The 17623-nt window shown below is 41.4% G+C and overlaps 1 protein-coding gene across 1 annotated transcript in view; it reads left to right on the top strand.

The window, feature by feature from the left end:
- The window catches only part of LOC145392377 (uncharacterized), a 767527-nt gene that overhangs the window by 367192 nt on the left and 382712 nt on the right, over positions 1-17623 (top strand). Inside the window, exon 2 of the mRNA XM_080266779.1 lies at positions 14714-14737. Coding sequence (XP_080122905.1) covers positions 14714-14737 — 24 coding nt within the window. The remainder of the gene's footprint in view (positions 1-14713; positions 14738-17623) is intronic.

The following is a 17623-nucleotide window of genomic DNA, read 5'->3' as shown; positions in this document are numbered from 1 at the left end:
TCCCAACCCGACACCCATTCAGAGTCACAGACTGCTAAACTATCCCTACCCCATCCCTCTCGCGCTCCCACCCCAAACCCCCACGGTCTGACAGGCATACGTACAGGATGCTACTCTGTTCTTCCCCCATCGCTCCCCAACCCAACCCCATACCCCCACAGACTCACAGACAGACGAACCGACAGCTCTCCTATCCTTTCCTGGGTTTATGGTCCTCACTTTTGTGTTTTTTAATTTAGGACAGTAAAGAATCGCATAAAATGAATAATAAGGAGGGGCCTAATGTAAATGGCCCCCCTGTTTATACTATGATATAAAAGGGAATGGGAGGGGAAGGGAAAGGGAAAGGGGAGAATGGGTGGGTTAGGAGGGGAGGAGGGAGGGGAATGGAAAGGGATGGAAGGGGGAGGAGAGAAGTTGGAAAGGAGATGGGTAGGGAAGTGAAGAGCGATATAGTGGGGTAAAAAGGTGTAGGAAAGGGGAGGAGAATCGATGAAGTGAGAAGAGAAGAGATGGATAGGGGATAGATGGAATGGGGAAGAGAAGGATGGATATAGAGTGGAGTGGGGGTGGGAGGGAGTTTAGATAAGGATGAGAAGGGGAGGAGAAGGGATGGTAAAGTGCATTGTGGAAGAGAAAGTATTGGCAGAGAGAGAGGAAAAGGAATGAGAATATTGGGAGAGGGGATGGGGAAGTGAGGAAAGGGGGTTGGAAAAGGGACTGATGAAAAGTACTTGAATGTGAGAAGAAAGGAGCTGAAACAGAACAAGGGAGCAGGATGAGAAAGAGAGGAATAATGAAGATGGGATGAGAAGGTAGGGAGGAAGTGAAGGAAGGGATGAGAGACGATTAAAAGGGAAGTGGAGATGAGCCAGAGGAAATGAAAGAGCAAATAGAGTGGAGAGAAGAAAGGAGAGAGGCGCACAGAACAGGAACAAGGGATAGGGAAGATGGATGACGCTAAGAGAAGTAGGAGGGAAGAGGAAGAACAGAAAGAGGAAAAATAAATGGATGGAGCAAAGAGATGAGAATGATGAAGAAAAAATTACCATAAGGAAAAGGATAAATTGAAGGGGAGGGATGGAGAAAGTTGGAGAAAAAGCAAAATGATAAAGATGGATAAGAAATTACGACTGAAGGCTAAAAGAAAAGGAGGAAAGATTACGTACGAAAAGCGCAAAGAGGGAAAAGGAGAAGATAATGGAGAAACAACGACGATTGATAAGTGAGGGTGATGGGTACAGCGTAGGAAGAGAAAATTATAGACGAAACGAAAGCAGAATTAAAATAGAGTAAAAGAAACTTAATGAATATCGGGGAAAGGGAAGAAAAAATAGGTAGAGAAAGGAACAGCGACGCGGAGAGTAGTACGTGCAAAGTGCTTTACTTTTTTTTTTTTTTCATCTTAGCCCAGGTTTCCGTCCCTTTACATTTTATTTTACGTAACTCATTTTCAACGAAAGATTACAGCTCTGCATCATTTCTAAAGCACTTCTTCGTGATTAACAATATATTTTTGCCTTAATAATTTGTTTCAACACAGCATTCAAGATGGAGGGATGACAGTTTTAGATGAAAAATAAATGCAAAGAAAATTGATAATATGCAAAGGGAAATAAAAAATAAAGTGTGGCAGGAAGAAGAGAAGATAAGAATAAAGAGTAAGTAAAACAAATACCGGTATATTGAGCGAATGTAGAAGAGAAAGAATGAAAAAAAAAGACATAACGATAATGAAGCAGAAATTGTAAAAATAGTAGGGAAAGTGAAGAAAAACTGAAGATTTGGAAAAGAATGTAAAATTAAGAAACTGAGTGAATCTGAGGGGGATGGGGGACGAGAAGGTAAATAAAAAGAATAGGAATAGAAAGGGATAATGAAGCAGAAAGAGTAAAAATGTGCTCAGATTACCGTGAAAGGGTAAACACAGGAACGATCACTCTCTCGGACAATCGAAGGAAGAATGGGAGGGATGGAGGGGGCGGGGGGAGAAGGAGGATAAGGGAAGGGAGAGATGGAGGAAGGGGGAGGAGACAGAGAAGGGAGGGAGATGGAAGTCAGGAGGGAAAAGGGGACGAAGGGGGAGAAGAGGGAGATGGAGGTAAGGAGGGAGGAGAAGAGGGAAGGAGGGAGGGTAGCGTATTAGTAAGGGAAGTAGGGAAGAAAAGGAAGGGAATAGGAAGGAGAGTGAAATGAAGGAGGAGAGGGAATCGGTGGACAGGTGGGAGGGTTGAAGGAAAAAGGAATACGAAGGAGTGAGAGAAGGATGAGAAAGAAAAGGGAGTGGAAGAAGAACAAAGAAAGAGATAGGGAGGAAGGGAAAGGAAGAGGGAGAAGGAGAAGGGAGAGGTGGGAAAAGAGAAGGAGGCTGAGGAAGGGGGAGGCAGCTCTGGACATTAGTAAGGGAGGAAGGGGGAGAATGAAGGAGGCTTGGTTATGGAGGAAGGAAGACAGAGGGTATGTTGGAAGGAGGAATGAAGAGGATTGTAGGAAAAAAGAAGAAAGAAGGAAGAAATGAGAGCATGAAGGAAGAAAGCGAAAAAAGAAGAAGATTTTCAAATATAATAAATGTGAAATGAGAAGGAGTACTGTGAACTAAAAATAACGGCAAACAGCAATAATTTATTTCCGAGACTTTAATGCACACAAGACTACAACTATGATATCGTTTGCTGTGAGTTGGAAATACTGACAGTTATGCAAGGAGGAGGTGAAGAACAAAGGATAGGGAGGAACTAAATATGATACGAGAGGAAGAAGGAAGATAAGGAAAGTTAAGAAGGAAAAAGGAAAAAACAGGAAGAGGGAAGACAAGAGAAAGGAGAAGGCAAAGATATAAGGAAGGAAAAGGAGAAAGAGAGTGGAGGGAAGGAATGAGAGAAAGAAGGTAAGGAGAAAGATATAGGAGGAACAGAAGAAAGCAAGAAAGAAAATCGGTTAAAGAAAGAAATTAAGGGAGAAAAGCAGAATGGAAAGGGAAGAATGGAGGTGGGAAAGAAAGGAAATAACAATGAAAGAGGAGAAAATGTGGAAGGAAGAAGCGAAAGAGAGAAGTAAGAATGGATGGAGAGAAAAACGGAGGGGAGGAAAAGGGGGGGGGGAAAGAAGGGAGAATAAGGAAGGAGTGAGAGAGATAGAGAGAAAGAAAAAAAAGAAGGGGAGAAATGAAAGTAGTTAAGGAAGGGGAAAGTAATAGAGAGGAAATGAAAGCAGTATGCAAGAAAAGAAAGAAAGAGAGAAGGCAGGAAGGAGGGAAGGAAGCTCAGAGCAGAAAGGAGAGATGGAATGAAAGACAAGAACGTAGAAAAGAAGGGAATGAAAAAGAAAATACGTGAAGGAAGGTAGGAGAGAGAGAGAGAGAGAGAGAGAGAGAATAAAGGAAGGAAGGAAGGAGAGAGGAGAGGGAGGGAAGAGGTCGAGGCCATGAGAGGTAAATATTGGATTAGATTCTATTACCCTTTCAAGACTGTTCTTATGGTGAGGCTTCTCAGACCCCGCCCCGCCTCTCTCTCTCTCTCTCTCTCTCTCTCTCTCTCTCTCTCCACTCACCTGTTTACCTCCTTTCCCCCACTCACCCTTCCACCTCTTTCCCCACTTAGTTAAGTTCACCCTGGTTCATCCCACTTGTCACTCCCCTTTTTCTTCCCTTTCATCTCTTTCCCTCATCTATGACCCCCCCCCCCTTTTTTCTTTTATTCTACACCTCACTCCTCAGTTTCACACTCTCACCCTTTGGCTTTCTCTCCCAACTCGTCCCTCTCTCTCCGGTCACCTCTTTCTCCTTCACTCCCCTGGTTTCCTCATCCCACTAACCTGCTCCTCTCTTCCCACTCACCTTACTCTTCTCATCCCTTCTCAATCCAGCACACTTCTTTCACCCATCTCTCCACCCATCTTTGCTCCCCTCTGTTCTTTCCCCTTTCACTTTATCTCTACCCAGCTCTCCCCACTCACTTCTCTTCACCACTGTTCCTTTCCCATTCACCCTCCCTCTCCACACCTACATGTCCCACCTTTCATCTAACTTACTTATATCCATTCTCCACTCATTTCAGCCTTTTGGTCTGTTCTCTTGCATCTCTCCCCACTCACTCCTCACTATACCTCACCTCGCTTTTTTTTCCTTTCTCCTCCAACTTCCCGTTCACCTCTACGTCCATTCACCTCATCGCACTTCTTTGTACTCTGTCTTCACCTCTCCTCTTCTTTGTTCCCAGTCCTCTTTCTGCTCACCTCTCTCCTCACAAACCTCTTCTCACGTCACTTCTGTTAACTCCCCTTTCCCACCACAAATCTTAGTTCAGTTCTCAATTCTTTTAATTCTCACCTTTTCTTACCATCATCTCCCCACTCACTGCTCCCTTCTGATGTCTCATCTCTCTCTCTGCTCAACCATTTCCTTTCCGCATTTGCCTCATCTTATTTTCCTGTACTCTCCTCTCCTTCCTCATTCTCTCCACTCTCTTCTAACCACTCCTTTCTCTTCCTTTTCACGTTCCTTCCCACACGCATCTTTCTTCCCTCCCTCCTATTCTTTCGCCTCTCTTTCATTCCTCTGTTCCCATCTAATTCATTCTTCATGCCATGTCCCATTCAGTTCTTCCTGATCTCTCATTCCTCTGTCTTTCTCCCTTTCTCTCATTCCTCTGCCTTTCTCTCCTTCTCACATTCCTCTGCCTTTCTCTCCCTCTCTCATTCCTCTCTCATTCTTCCACCTTCCTCTTTCTCTTTCTTCCTACCCTCATCTCCCTTCTTTATTCTCTCCTCATTCTTCCATCTCTCTATCTTCCTCATTCTTCCTACGCTCCTTCGCTCTCATTCTTCCACCTCTTTCCCTCTTTCATTTTCCCCCCTCTTTTCGTCTCCTATTCCTCCGACGCACTGTCCTCTTATTTCCCCTTCTTCCCCACATTTTTCATCTTATACCCTTCACTCTCTCATTTCCCTTTCCTCTCATTCATTACCACTCTCTCTTCCCTCTCATTCTCTGCCCATCTCTTTCTCATCTCACACTTCCACCCATCTCTCCCCCTCCCCTCGTGTACCCACTCACATACCTCATCCCCACCTCTCTTCCCCTTATATTCTCAACTATTTTCCCTCTCCACTCTCAGACGCCTTCACCCCCCTCACCCTACACTTTTTCCACAGGCTTTTCCTTTCTCTCCTTTCTTCCTTCCTTGTTTCCCCCTTCAATCCTCTCTCTCTCTCTTTCTCTCTCTCTCTCTCTCTCTCTCTCTCTTTCTTCTTCTTCTTCTTCTTCTTCCTCCTCCTCCTCTTCCTTCCTTCTTTCGCTCCCTCCCTCCCTCCTTCCCTCATCGCGAAAAACAATAATCATAAACGATCAAAGAGGGAATAAAGTGTTACGAGTAAGAGTGAGCCGCTCCTTCACCCTTGCCTCCCTCCTTCACTTGCCTTTACTCCTTCATTCACTCCTTCCTTCCTTTACACCTCCCCTTCCTCATTCGCTTTCATTCACTCCTTCCCATCATCCCTCCTTCACTTCTGTTCAGTCCTTCCTTCACCTTATCCTTCCGTCACTTGTTCAGTCCTTCCTTCACCCCATCACTCTTTCAGTTTTGTTCAGTCATTCTTTTACCCCATCACTCCTTCACTTTAATTCATTCTTGCCTGTCTCATTTCTCCCTTCCTCATCCAGTTTCCTTTACTCCTTTATTTATTCATTATTCATTCAACTCTCCACATTCTTTCATTAACTACTCCTTTATCCTTCTGTGTGTTTCTCTCTCTCATTCCGTCATTTTCTTTACACGTTCCTTCACTCCACCTTCCTTCACATTTATCACTGCATCCGTCTTCTTCCTCATATTCCGTCCTTCCATCCTTTCTTTCTTTCTTCCTTACTTCTTTCCCTCCATCCTTCTATAAGTTCACTTTTCTTTCTTCCTTTCCAGATTAATTAATTTATTAATTCATTCACTTTTCCTCTTCTGCCTTTAGTCTCCTTCCTTCCTTCCTTCCGTCCCTCCTTTAGTCTTTTCTTTCATTTAGTCACATTTTCTTAGATATTCATGAATTTCGTACTTGTCACTCTAATTCATGTTTACATTATCTCCCTTTCTTCACCCATTCACCGGAAGGGAAGGGAAGAAGGAAGGAAAGACAGAAGGGGAGAGAATGGAAGGGAGGCAATGAGCGTGGTGTCAGAGGGAAAAATTAAGAAAAAGACGGATAGAAAGAGAGAGAAGAATTGCAGCATGGTTAGAAGAAGTGAAAGAAGTGAGAGGGTTGGGAGAATACCTATTGAGTTATTTTGAGAGAGAGAGAGAGAGAGAGAGAGAGAGAGAGAGAGAGAGAGAGAGAGAGAGGAGGAAGGAGGTAAAGAATGGGAAAAAGAAAGGAGGAAGGGAGCGGTAAAGGAGGAAAGAGAAGGGGGAAGGGAGAAAGAAGGAAGAAGGGATGGAGGAAAGTAAACAACAGTGGAGAGAACTGTCGAAGGTCAAATTTTTTTATTCACAATCTCCTAAGTACTCTCTCCTTCTCTCTCCACAATCTCCTAAGTACTCTCTCTCTCTCTCTCTCTCTCTCTCTCTCTCTCTCTCTCTCTCTCTCTCTCTCTCTCATTCAGATTTAGTTTTTAATAATTTTTACTTCCATCTATTTAAAGAATGATCTGGTCCATTTCTGTAATTCTGTTTCATACTCGCATTTCTGACTCACTGAATATGTCTACCATGATACCGTATATCTATTTTTATGTCTGTCTTTGTCTGTTGGCCCCTATGTTTAGCTGCCTACATATTGCCTGTCAGTCTTTATCTGTCTGTCTGTCTGTCTACCTCTCTCTATCTTTCTATCTCGTTATTTGTTTATCTTTCTGTTTGTCCACCTGTTCATTCATCCACCAAAATATGTCAGCTCTATACACTGTTAATTGCTTATAAAAATCCCTCAAAAATAAGCTACGAAAATAAATCAGAAAATAAGAAATCATTACATACAGGGCGGACTGAAAGCGCTAACATGTTTATAGAATGAAGAGCGTAAAAATATAGGTTAAATGCGAACAATCTGATAATCGGGGAATAACAAGGGAAAACTCAAGACTTACTGACAACCAAAGGAAATCACTGGCATAATGTTGTGGGAAAATTGTCTTCTTCTGAGAATATGTAACGAGATGTGGGTAAATGTAACAGGAAAGGAGTAGGTGGCAATAGAGTATCTGTAAGATTTATGTGGAAATAGGATAAAGAGGAATTATTGAAATTATGACACTAATGATGGCATGAATAATAATAATAATAATAATAATAATAATAATAATAATAATAATAACAACCACAACAATATTAATAATAATAACAAAAGTAATAATGATGATGATGATACTACTACTACTACTACTACTACTACCACTAATAATAATAACAAGAGGAAGAAGAAGAAGAATGTCAGTGATGGTGATGATGATGATGATAATAAAAGTAACATGTGTAAGAAAGGAAACAGTTATATAAAGACGATAATAACGTTAATAATGATAGCAATACTTCAGATAATTATAGAAAATGGAATCATAACCCAAGGAATAACCCTGGAGTAAAAACGTCAGCAAATATACGTGGAAATAAAGAGAATAAGGCATGGAATAAATGAGGGGGTGGGATAAATAAGTGAGGAGGGTGATAATGATAATGGACAACTCCCGCTTACCGCCGTATTGCGCCCGTGAAGATTTTTTTCATTATGTATAAGTGAGGTTCATTATTCACTGCTAGCTGATGTGTAGTGTGAGGCGAGGGGGAGAGGGGAGGGAAAGGGAAGAGGAGAGGAAGGAGGGAGGAGAGGGAGAGGGGAGAGGGATGACAGTTACGAGTGAGGGAGGAAAGAGAGATTGGGGGAAGGCCGGAGGGAAAGGAGAGAGAGGAAACAGAAAGTGAGAAAGGAATGGGGAAAGGGAAAGAAATCAGTAGAAGGGGAAGAGAAAGAAAGAGAGAGAGAGAGGGGATGGAAAGGAGTGGGAGGGTGAGTGGGGTAAGGAGAAACAACTGGGAAGATTATTGTGAATGGTAATTGGTAAGAGAGAGAGAGAGAGAGAGAGAGAATAACACTTAGTCATTGTTTACCCGCGGTCTACTGGTGTATGGTGTATGTATGAGCGTATGTATATTTGTAGGGGGAGAAGCGCTGTGTATAGTGTGTATGTGTTTGTGTATGGTGTTAGTGTGAGCATATATATACCTGTATAGGGAAAGATCGTTTGCATGAGTTTTGTATATGGTGTGTGTGTGTGTGTGTGTGTGTGTGTGTGTGTGTGTGTGTGTGTGTCAGCAAAATGGTGCTGGTATGTTTATTATGTGAATACGATCTTGCATTGCGATGATATCTTTGTTATATTTATCATGTGATGATCTCCAGACATTATTTAGCATTTGGTTGTGTCAATCGACATCCAGAAGTTAGATACATCTTTTATTAACCTCTTCAATACAACAGGTCTTTCCTAAGTTCTGTATACTGGTCTAAAAGTACCAAAAATGGGCTAGGAAATAGGCATTGAATTGACTGAGTTAATGGTGATGTGCTTAACTTCGGTTAACCCCTTCAGTTCCATGACATATTTTTGCTTATTGTCTTGGTATGTCTAAACTTTTTCTTTTTTACCTTTGGAGAGACTTTTTCAATTGCACAGGCCTGATATACTGCTTTGTCCATAAGGAAATGCAGTATTACGGTGTCTCCAGTTCTGAAAGAAATCGCCTAAAGATAACAAGACTGAAATAACATCTGATGGTCTTGTGCTGAAAGAATAGAATACAGTGGTGCAGTGCTGTTCGGCGTAATTTAATTTATTGGCTTAATACGGCGTTGTTGTTTGTATGAAACTGGCATTCCACCGACTGATATTATGTGGTATAGGAGAGAGTTATTCTGACCTTCATGAGCCCTGTTCAACATAAAGTCTCCACTAAGGTGAATAAGATGATATATATATATATATATATATATATATATATATATATATATATATATATATATATATATATATATATATATATATAGGGTAAGTTTATTGTGACTGGTAATTGGTAAGAGAGAGAGAGAGAGAGAGAGAGAGAGAGAGAGAATAACAGTCATTGTTTACCCACGGTCTACAGGTGTATGGTGTATGTATGAGAGTATGTATATTTGTAGGGGGAGAAACGCTGTGTATAGTATATATATATATATATATATATATGCAGTATATATGTCTTTAGCCTGTGGTTCTGTGGCATCCTGAAACTGTACCGTCATTTATTGTGATGTATGGTGAGTTGGTCCGGCTATTCTCATCGAGATTTGGTGTATGGGCGTTGTATTCTCGTAGGCTTAGGAGGCTTTCTAACACCTCTTCCTTAGCGATTTATTTAGCATTTTCAAGAGTCTTAATATCTAGTTTGTCATTATCAGCATTATAATATAGACAGAACTGCAATAATAACGCAAAGAATATACCGGTATTAATCTGTCGTGCGCAGAAATTAACCGGTAAGGAAGGTGATACAACAGCTTCCTTCAGCCCACATGAGCAAGTCCTGAGGGTGTTTTCTCTATGGTGGATCATTTCTCTCGTGGGTTATCTTTAGGGTGCATTTTTTGCGTGGTAGATTTTCTCTGTAGTGGATTTTCTGTATGGTAGGTTGTCTCCATAACGGGTTTTCTCCATGATGGATTTTCTACCATGGTAACTTTTCTTTGGTGTATTTTCTCCATGGTAGGTTTTCTTTATGGTGAGTGTTTTCTGTGGTAGCTTTTTGTCTTGAGTTTTCTCTATGGCAATGGTAGGTTTTCGCCGTGGAAGGTTTGTATATGATTTATGTTTAAATCTATGATGGATTCTTTCTTTGGTAGGTTCTCTCTTTAGCCGGTTTTCTCTGTGACACATTTTCTCAGGGGTGGAAATTTCTCTGTGCTAGGTCATCGCTGTGGTGTGTTTTCTTTATGATGGGTTTTCTCTGTGGTAGGTTCTTTCTAGAATGGAATTTTTCTATGGTAGGTGTTTTGTAGGGGTTGCCTCTGTGGTAGGTTTTCTCTTTGGTAGTTTTTTTTTTTTAGTAGGTTTTCTTTGGCACGTAGTCTCTATAATAGGTTTTCTCTATGGTGGATTTTCCTTGTAATGAGATTTCTTCATGATACGTTTTCTTTATGGTGTGTTATATCTTGGGGGGAGATGTGATGTTTAGATATTAAGTGATCCGTATGGTATATGGAAACGGTATCCAATGGTGAGGTTTTTGTTTAGGTGCTGATTGATTGAGGCTGTATGGTGAAGTATGGGGCAATGAAATATAAAGTTGTGGTGAGGTGTAGTGTCTATGTATCTTGAACAAATAAATATAGCAAACAAGAATGGCATGTGGTGGTGAGGTGTGGTGTTAGGGTGAATTGGTGTTCCCGTATGGTGCAGTATATTATGTATGGTGCCTATGTCGGTGAGTCATTGTAATTGTGTCTGGTAATTAGATGTTTTAATTGTCGTTTCTTTTAATGAATGATGGGGGAAGAATGGGAGGGGTGGATGGGAGGGAATTATAGAGGGGAAGTGAAGGGGACGGGGTTAGTAGGAGGGGGAGTGAATGAGGGGTGAGGGGGAGGGGGAGTAAATTATGTGGGGAGGGGGAGGGACAGTGAATAGGATAAGGAGTAAATGGGAGGTGGAACGAACAGGCGATAGGATGAAGAGATGAATGAATAGGAGATAAGGGAGAGAGGGGAGATGAATAAAGGTTAAAGGAATGGAGAGGTGAATGGGAGGTGGGAATGAATGGAAGGAAATATAATAGGAGAAGATATGTATGGAGAGAGGGATGGGAAGGGAGTAAATGTGGGAAATAATTGGAAAATATGAGGAGAATTGAGTTGTTATGTGAATGGGTAAATGGGGATTTAGTGGAAGAGAGTAAGTGGGTGGAAATGAAACAAGAAACTGAATGATATTTTGTGAATAAATGAGGTAATGAAACAGAAATATTGATAGATGGATGAGTAAATGAAAAAGCAGAACGGCTGATCAGTAAATGAAAAGTGGAAATGGGATAGGTCAGGGGGATGGGATGAAAGGGATAGTAGGTAAAGGTGATGAATAATGGAAATGGGAGAACAGTTGAGAATTTGGAGAGGAAATAGAGGTTTTAGTGTAGGAATTATTCATTGCTGTGTGTGTGTGTGTGTGTGTGTGTGTGTGTGTGAGAGAGAGAGAGAGAGAGAGAGAGAGAGAGAGAGAGAGAGAGAGAGAGAGAGAGAGAGAGAGAGAGAGAGACAGACAGACAGACAGACAGATGCCAAAAGAACATTGAATAAATTAAATGAAACGTGTATATGTGTAACTATACGGTAACAGAGAGAGAGAGAGAGAGAGAGAGAGAGAGAGAGGAATCCTAAGTTGGCACTAAAGGTGTAATGCGCTCCTAGCAGGAACAACACCTCTGGCGCCGAGGGAAGGGAAGGAAGGAAGGAAGGATGGAAGGATGGATGGCTAGATGGATGGAAGGAATGAAGAAAGGAAAGCAAAAAGGAAAAATGGAAGGAAAGAAGGACAGATGGATAGATGGATGGATGGATGGACGGCATGAAGGAAGGAAAGATGGATGGAAAGGAGGAAGGTAGAATGGAAGGAGGGATAATTAGAAGGGAAGAAAGGAAAGGCAGTCGGGAAGGGAAAAGAGAAACAAAGAAATGATTAAATATTTACCTAATAATTATTTATAGAATATATATATATATATATATAGATAGATAGATAGATATAGATAGATAGATAGATAAAAAGATGGATAGATATAGATAGATAGATAGATAGATATAGATACAGTTAGATAGATAGATGAGAATTTTAAGGAAAAATTATGAATGAAAAAGAAAATCGAAAGGGGGGGGAGGGATGGGAGGGATGGAGGAGGGGGATACCGAGGAGCGGGGGGGGGAAGGAGGGAGAGAGGGAGGGACGAAACCCGCGATACCTGATAGTGGAAGTTAGGTTGCTTGAGGAAGGAAGGAGGGAAGAGAGGGAGTAATGAAAGAAGGGAGAAAACAATAGGGATATAGAAAGGAGGAACTGTGGGTAAAAGGCGAAAGAAGGAAAAGAAAATTTAATAGTAGGTACTGGAAAGAAAGTAGAAATGGCTAAAGGAGAAAGAGATGAAAGGTAAAATGGATTAAGGGAGGCTGAATGATGGAAGGAATAAGTAGGGGCATACGGAACTGAGGAAGGGGAAGAAATAGATAAAGGAAGGATACAAGGCAAAGGCAACAGGTACACAAGAATCAAGGAAGAAAGGATGTAAAAGAAGAATAAAAAAAAAAAAGAAAAAATCAGGAAATCAGGCACAGAAAACTGTTAAGGGCACATCATTTAAATAGGAAGAAGAATGACAAATTTGAGCACTAAGGATGGATACGAGAAGGACAGGTATCACTGCTAAATTTCACTTCATTTCTTTTATCTCTCTATGTATATTTATCCATACATCTCATCTTATTTAACTGTCGTTTTGTCTGTCTGTCCGTCTATCTATCTGTCTGCCAATCTGTTTGTTTATGTATATCTATCCTTTTCTCTCTAGCCATCTATATTTACCTGTCTTTCCGTCTGTTTATAAATCTCCGTTTTTCTCTGTATTTCAGCGGACTGTGCCTAATGCCAGTGTTTATACGCTTCCTTCTGTATTTCTCTTCTCCCATAATCTTTTTTATTTGTATGTCCTAGTCCGTGCAACGGTTTTCGTTGGTAGTTGCTCTTTTATATCTGTATATGTCTGTTCATTCATCGCTATCACTGCCGCATCTGCCTGTCTCGATAGCAGCACTAATGTCTGCAGGTCCAATTGTCTATCCATGTCAGGCTATCTGTATATTTAAATTCATCGGTCTCTGTCTGATTACCGGTTACTGGATGTGTTCGTCATGAAACCACAAAGAGGCCATGATGTTGTTGTTGTTGCTGCTGCTGTTGTTGCGTCATGGTCTGTTCAGAGCGGGTTGTCATGGAGACCAAGATTCGTACTCCTCCTCCTCCTCCTTCTCCTCCGTTTTCCCTCACTGCATTAAACCGTTCTGTAGTTTTATCTACTGTATCAGGTTCTCAGTATATTGCATTGAAATTTCTCCTCTCTCTCTCTCTCTCTCTCTCTCTCTCTATTCATGTGTCAATATATCTGTGTATTTGTCATAGCAGTGTCTTATATTTTTATGCATTCAATCATATTTTTTATTTTAAGAATTATTATTATTATTATTATTATTATTATTATTATTATTATTATTATTATTTATTATTATTATTATTTATTATTGTTATTATTATTACTATTACTGTTATTATTATCTATCTATCTATCTATTGCCAGACGCCATAATCCCGTAAGGGGTGGCCATTTGACATTGAGTTATTTGTTTTACAGGGAGGGGCACTAACCCTCCACCAACCCACTCGTTGACACGTATGGAGCACGTATGATTTGGTTATATGGTTACCACCCAGCTTTGTAAATGGTTCCCTGGCCCACAGGAAACCATTTGGCTTGTCGCTCAATGTAAAGCCACCTGTAAAAGAAAGAAAAGCAATAAGAAGTGACTGGAAAGATGGGAGAAATAGGAAGAGAGGAGGGCAGGCACAGAAAAAGAATGATAAAGGCTAAGGAAGAAGTAGGCAGCACTGCATTAAGTGAGTGGATGATGGTCGTCACCACCTACCACAAATTATTATTATTATTATTATTATTATTGCTACTACTACTACTACTACTACTACTACTACTATTACTACTACTACTACTACTACTACTTCTACAACCACTGCAATTACTACTGCTACCACTGCAACTACTACTACTACTACCACTACTTTTATTATAATTATTATTATTATTACTATCATTATTATTGTTATTATAATTATCTGCAGCTTTGATTCGCCAAATATATACCCAATATTGATGCTCAGGTATTATTATAGATTAGGTAATGTTTATGCTGAATTTTTGCAGTTGAATTTTTCTTACCATGACGTTTGTGTGTGTGTGTGTGTGTGTGTGTGTGTGTGTGTGTGTGTGTGTGTGTGTGTGTGTGTGTGTGTGTGTGTGTATGTGTGTGTGTGTGAGCTTTTGTACGTTCATGCTCGTTTAAATGTAGGGATGTTTGTGTGTGTGTTTGCAGCGTGTCTAGGATGTATAAATACAGCTGTCTTTACCCCACAGTTTAATTTATTTCATTAAAGAATCTGCAGAGTAACAAGAATAACGAAATAGGGAGTGGGTGTGTTAGAACATACATAGAAGGGACTCTGAAACTAGTACAAAGAAAAAGTTACTGGAATTTCTAAAGAGGACAATCATTAACAGAGCCAATAATAGTAATTAATAGTGGATAGCTGATTGGATAGTAGACAGGAAAGTAGACGTAAATAAGGCTAAAAATAAAATCAAAATAATAGCGATGATGATGATTTTGCTGGGAGAACACAGTGAAAGGAAATGTTGATGATAATAAATATGACTAGGGATACAGTATGTTTATGATGGTGCATGGAAGAACTGTTGCCATTCTCGTAAAACAGTTGCAGTTATGATAATATTAATACCCCGTGAAGAAATTATCCCACCGATTTTATAATTCCAGAGTCAATATCAAGTCAACTCATCCCAAAATTCTCGCGTGTTTTTAGTAGGTCATTTTTTTATGTCTTAATGTTTCAAATTTCTTTTTGCAGAGACGCAGAGATGCTCCAGACATGGTTAGCTGAGTATCCATCTATTTTTTTTTACCATATATTGTATAGCTTTTTGTGATTTTTTATGATTTTTGTTAGATTGTTAGCATATTTAGATGGTTAGAAAATGGCTTGGCTTGAGTGCATTGTGGTCGATTTGAGTGAATTTCGTTTTTTTTTTTTTTTTTTTTTAGCCTTGAGGTTGACTATGTTCATGTTTACGTTTTCAGTACAGTGAAAATCTATTAAATTAAGTTGTTATAAGTACAATGAAGTTTATTTACTTCTGCATACTTTTGAGTTTTGGTGATTAAACTGATATGAGTCAAGTTAGCCCTTTTGTTCATTGAGTTGATCTAAATTTGTTTTTATTTCGTTTATTTCTTTAAATGCACTGAGGCTGAGTTTCTTTATGTTTAGTTAATTTAAGATTGATTTAAGTTTTCTTAAGTTTTAGTTTTATGACTGATTTAGTTTTGTAATTTTTTCTCCCCTGCCAGCTGTTGTGCTTTCTTTGTTTGTTTTCTCTGTTTCTGTTTTGCTATGCCTTGGACTTGTGCTCTGTAACGTGTTCTGTTATTTGGTTTGTGCAGCTTTTGTGTTTGTCATGTTGTTAGTTTGCAGGTTGGAGTGGAGACCAGCGGAGTGGAGTGAGAGATGGTGATGAGGGAGTTGTGAGTGTAGGGAAATTTGGGTAGCAAGGAGAGCGGGGATGAGAGGGGAGGAGAGTCAGGGAGGGAAGAGGATTACCAGAAAGGGAGTAGGATTGTAGGGGAGGGAGGAGAATGAGGGAGGAAGAAGAGTTAGGGAGAGAGAGAGAGGAGTGGGGTACAGAATAGTGGGTGAAAGTATGTAGGGAGGATGGCGAGAGGGAGACTGCAAAAGGAGGGAGGATGGGGAGAGGGAGACTGAAGAGGGAAGGAAGATGGGGATAGGGAGATTGGAGAGGTAGGGAGGATGGGGAGAGGGAGACTGGAGAGGTAGGGAGGATGGGGAGAGGAAGACTGGAGAGGGAGGAGATTGGGGAAGGAAAAAGTGAGGTGGGGGAATGTGGGTGGAGGAATGTGAGAGGAAAATGAAGGAAGAAGATTAAGGATAGTGGAGGTGAAATGGGGTGAAAGGGAAAAAGAGGTGATGAAGAGAGGAAAGTGAGAGTAAAGACTGGGTGGTGGGGAGGGCAATGGAGGTTGAGGAAAACCGGATGATAGATAAAACAACGATGAAGAGAGTGAGAAGGAGAAATGGTATTGAGAGGAGAACTGGAGGAGAGCAGGGCAGTGGAGAGGATAATGTGATGAAGATGAGAATGAAAGTAGAGTCGAGACACGAGGACAGAGAACAGAGAAGGGGAGAAGAGGGTGAGGGTAGAGAGAGGAAATGCAGAAGAGAACAAAGAGAGAGAGAGAGAGAGAGAGAGAGAGAGAGAGAGAGAGAGAGAGAGAGAGAGAGAGAGAGAGAGAATATATAAGGAAAAACTAGAAGGAATTCGAGAAGAAGCGAAGAACACGAGAAGGAATTTGAAAGGAAAAGGAAAGTATTTTGGAGAAGGATATGTGGGGAGGGAAAAGGAAGAAAGGAGTGAGACGAGGAGAGGAGAGAAGGAGAAAGAAAAATAGTGAGGGGAAGACGATGGAACGTGGGGGTGAAGCGAAGCAAGAAGAGGCAAAATGGGGGAGAGGGGAAGTGAACGTGCGTAAGTGCGCTGTGAGGAAGGAGTGTTAGAGAGAGAGAGAGAGAGAGACTAAAACAAATTTATGAAATGGATGAATAGGTAAATCTGAAACGGAAAGAAGGAACGGGGTGTGGGAGGGAGAGGGAGAGTAGGGAGACAGGAGGGGAGGAAAAGGGGAGGGAGGGAGGAAGGGAGGAACGGATGCTGTCACTTGTTGAGCCGCCGGGGGATGGTGGGAGGGAAGAGAGAAGGGAAAGGGGGAGAGAGGGAGGGAGGAAGGAAGGAATGAGAGAGAGAGAGAGAGAGAGAGAGAGAGAGAGAGAGAGAGAGAGAGAGAGAATGAAAAGTTGAGAGAATATGAAGAGGGGAGGATGAAAGTGGGGAAGGCAGGAGAGAGAGAGAGAGAGAGAGAGAGAGAGAGAGAGAGAGAGAGAGAGAGAGAGAGAGAGAGAGAGAGAGAGAGAGAGAGAGAGAGAGAGAGAGAGAGAGAGAGAACTTTGAAAGAAGGAAGAGAGCGTGGAGCACACACATTCTCTCTCTCTCTCTCTCTCTCTCTCTCCACACACACGTATAAACATACACATATTCCTTTTCACCATTCATGTTTTTCATCCCTGTTGTCACCATAAGACTTCTTCACTTTTCTTTCCTCTTTTTCTCTCTACAATTCTGCGCCTTTCACCTACATCACCTCTCACACACTCTCGTTTTTTTTTTTTTTTTTTTACCCTCAACATCCCTTCCCCTTCTCTCATTCCTCTCCCTCTCTTCCCCTTTCTCCTCACCCTTCCTAGTCCTCTCCCTCTTCCCCTCACGCCTACTCTTTTTCCTCGCTTCTTCTGCTTGCCTCTATGTCACCCCTTCCTCTTCCCTCATTCTTTGTTCTCCTGCCACTCTTCTCTCTCACTCTTTTATTCCTCCCTTTCACTCTTCCCTCTCCCTATATTCTTCCGTTGTTCCTCACTACTGTCTCTCCCCTCTTCCCACCCCTACCCCCGCCCTCTCCCGCCACCCCTCTCCCCACGCGGTGACATAGACAAGCCTCAGTTAATCCTCTTCCCCTCTCTTTCTCCCTCCCTCCCCACCCCTTTCCATCTCCCCCTTCCCTCTTCTATCCCTTCCTTCTCTTCCCCCCCCCCTCCCGTCTCTCTCTGCCCTACCTGTCTCTCCTCCCTTCACTACCCCCTTCCTCTCTTATCTTTGGTTAACTGACAGACGATGAGAAAGAGAGAGAGAGA

Source organism: Coenobita brevimanus, chromosome 22 (genome assembly GCF_032717465.1).
Source record: "Coenobita brevimanus isolate Jiangsu-jjx chromosome 22, ASM3271746v2, whole genome shotgun sequence".
Lineage (NCBI taxonomy): Eukaryota > Metazoa > Arthropoda > Malacostraca > Decapoda > Coenobitidae > Coenobita > Coenobita brevimanus.
This window is presented reverse-complemented; position numbering and strand designations above follow the sequence as displayed.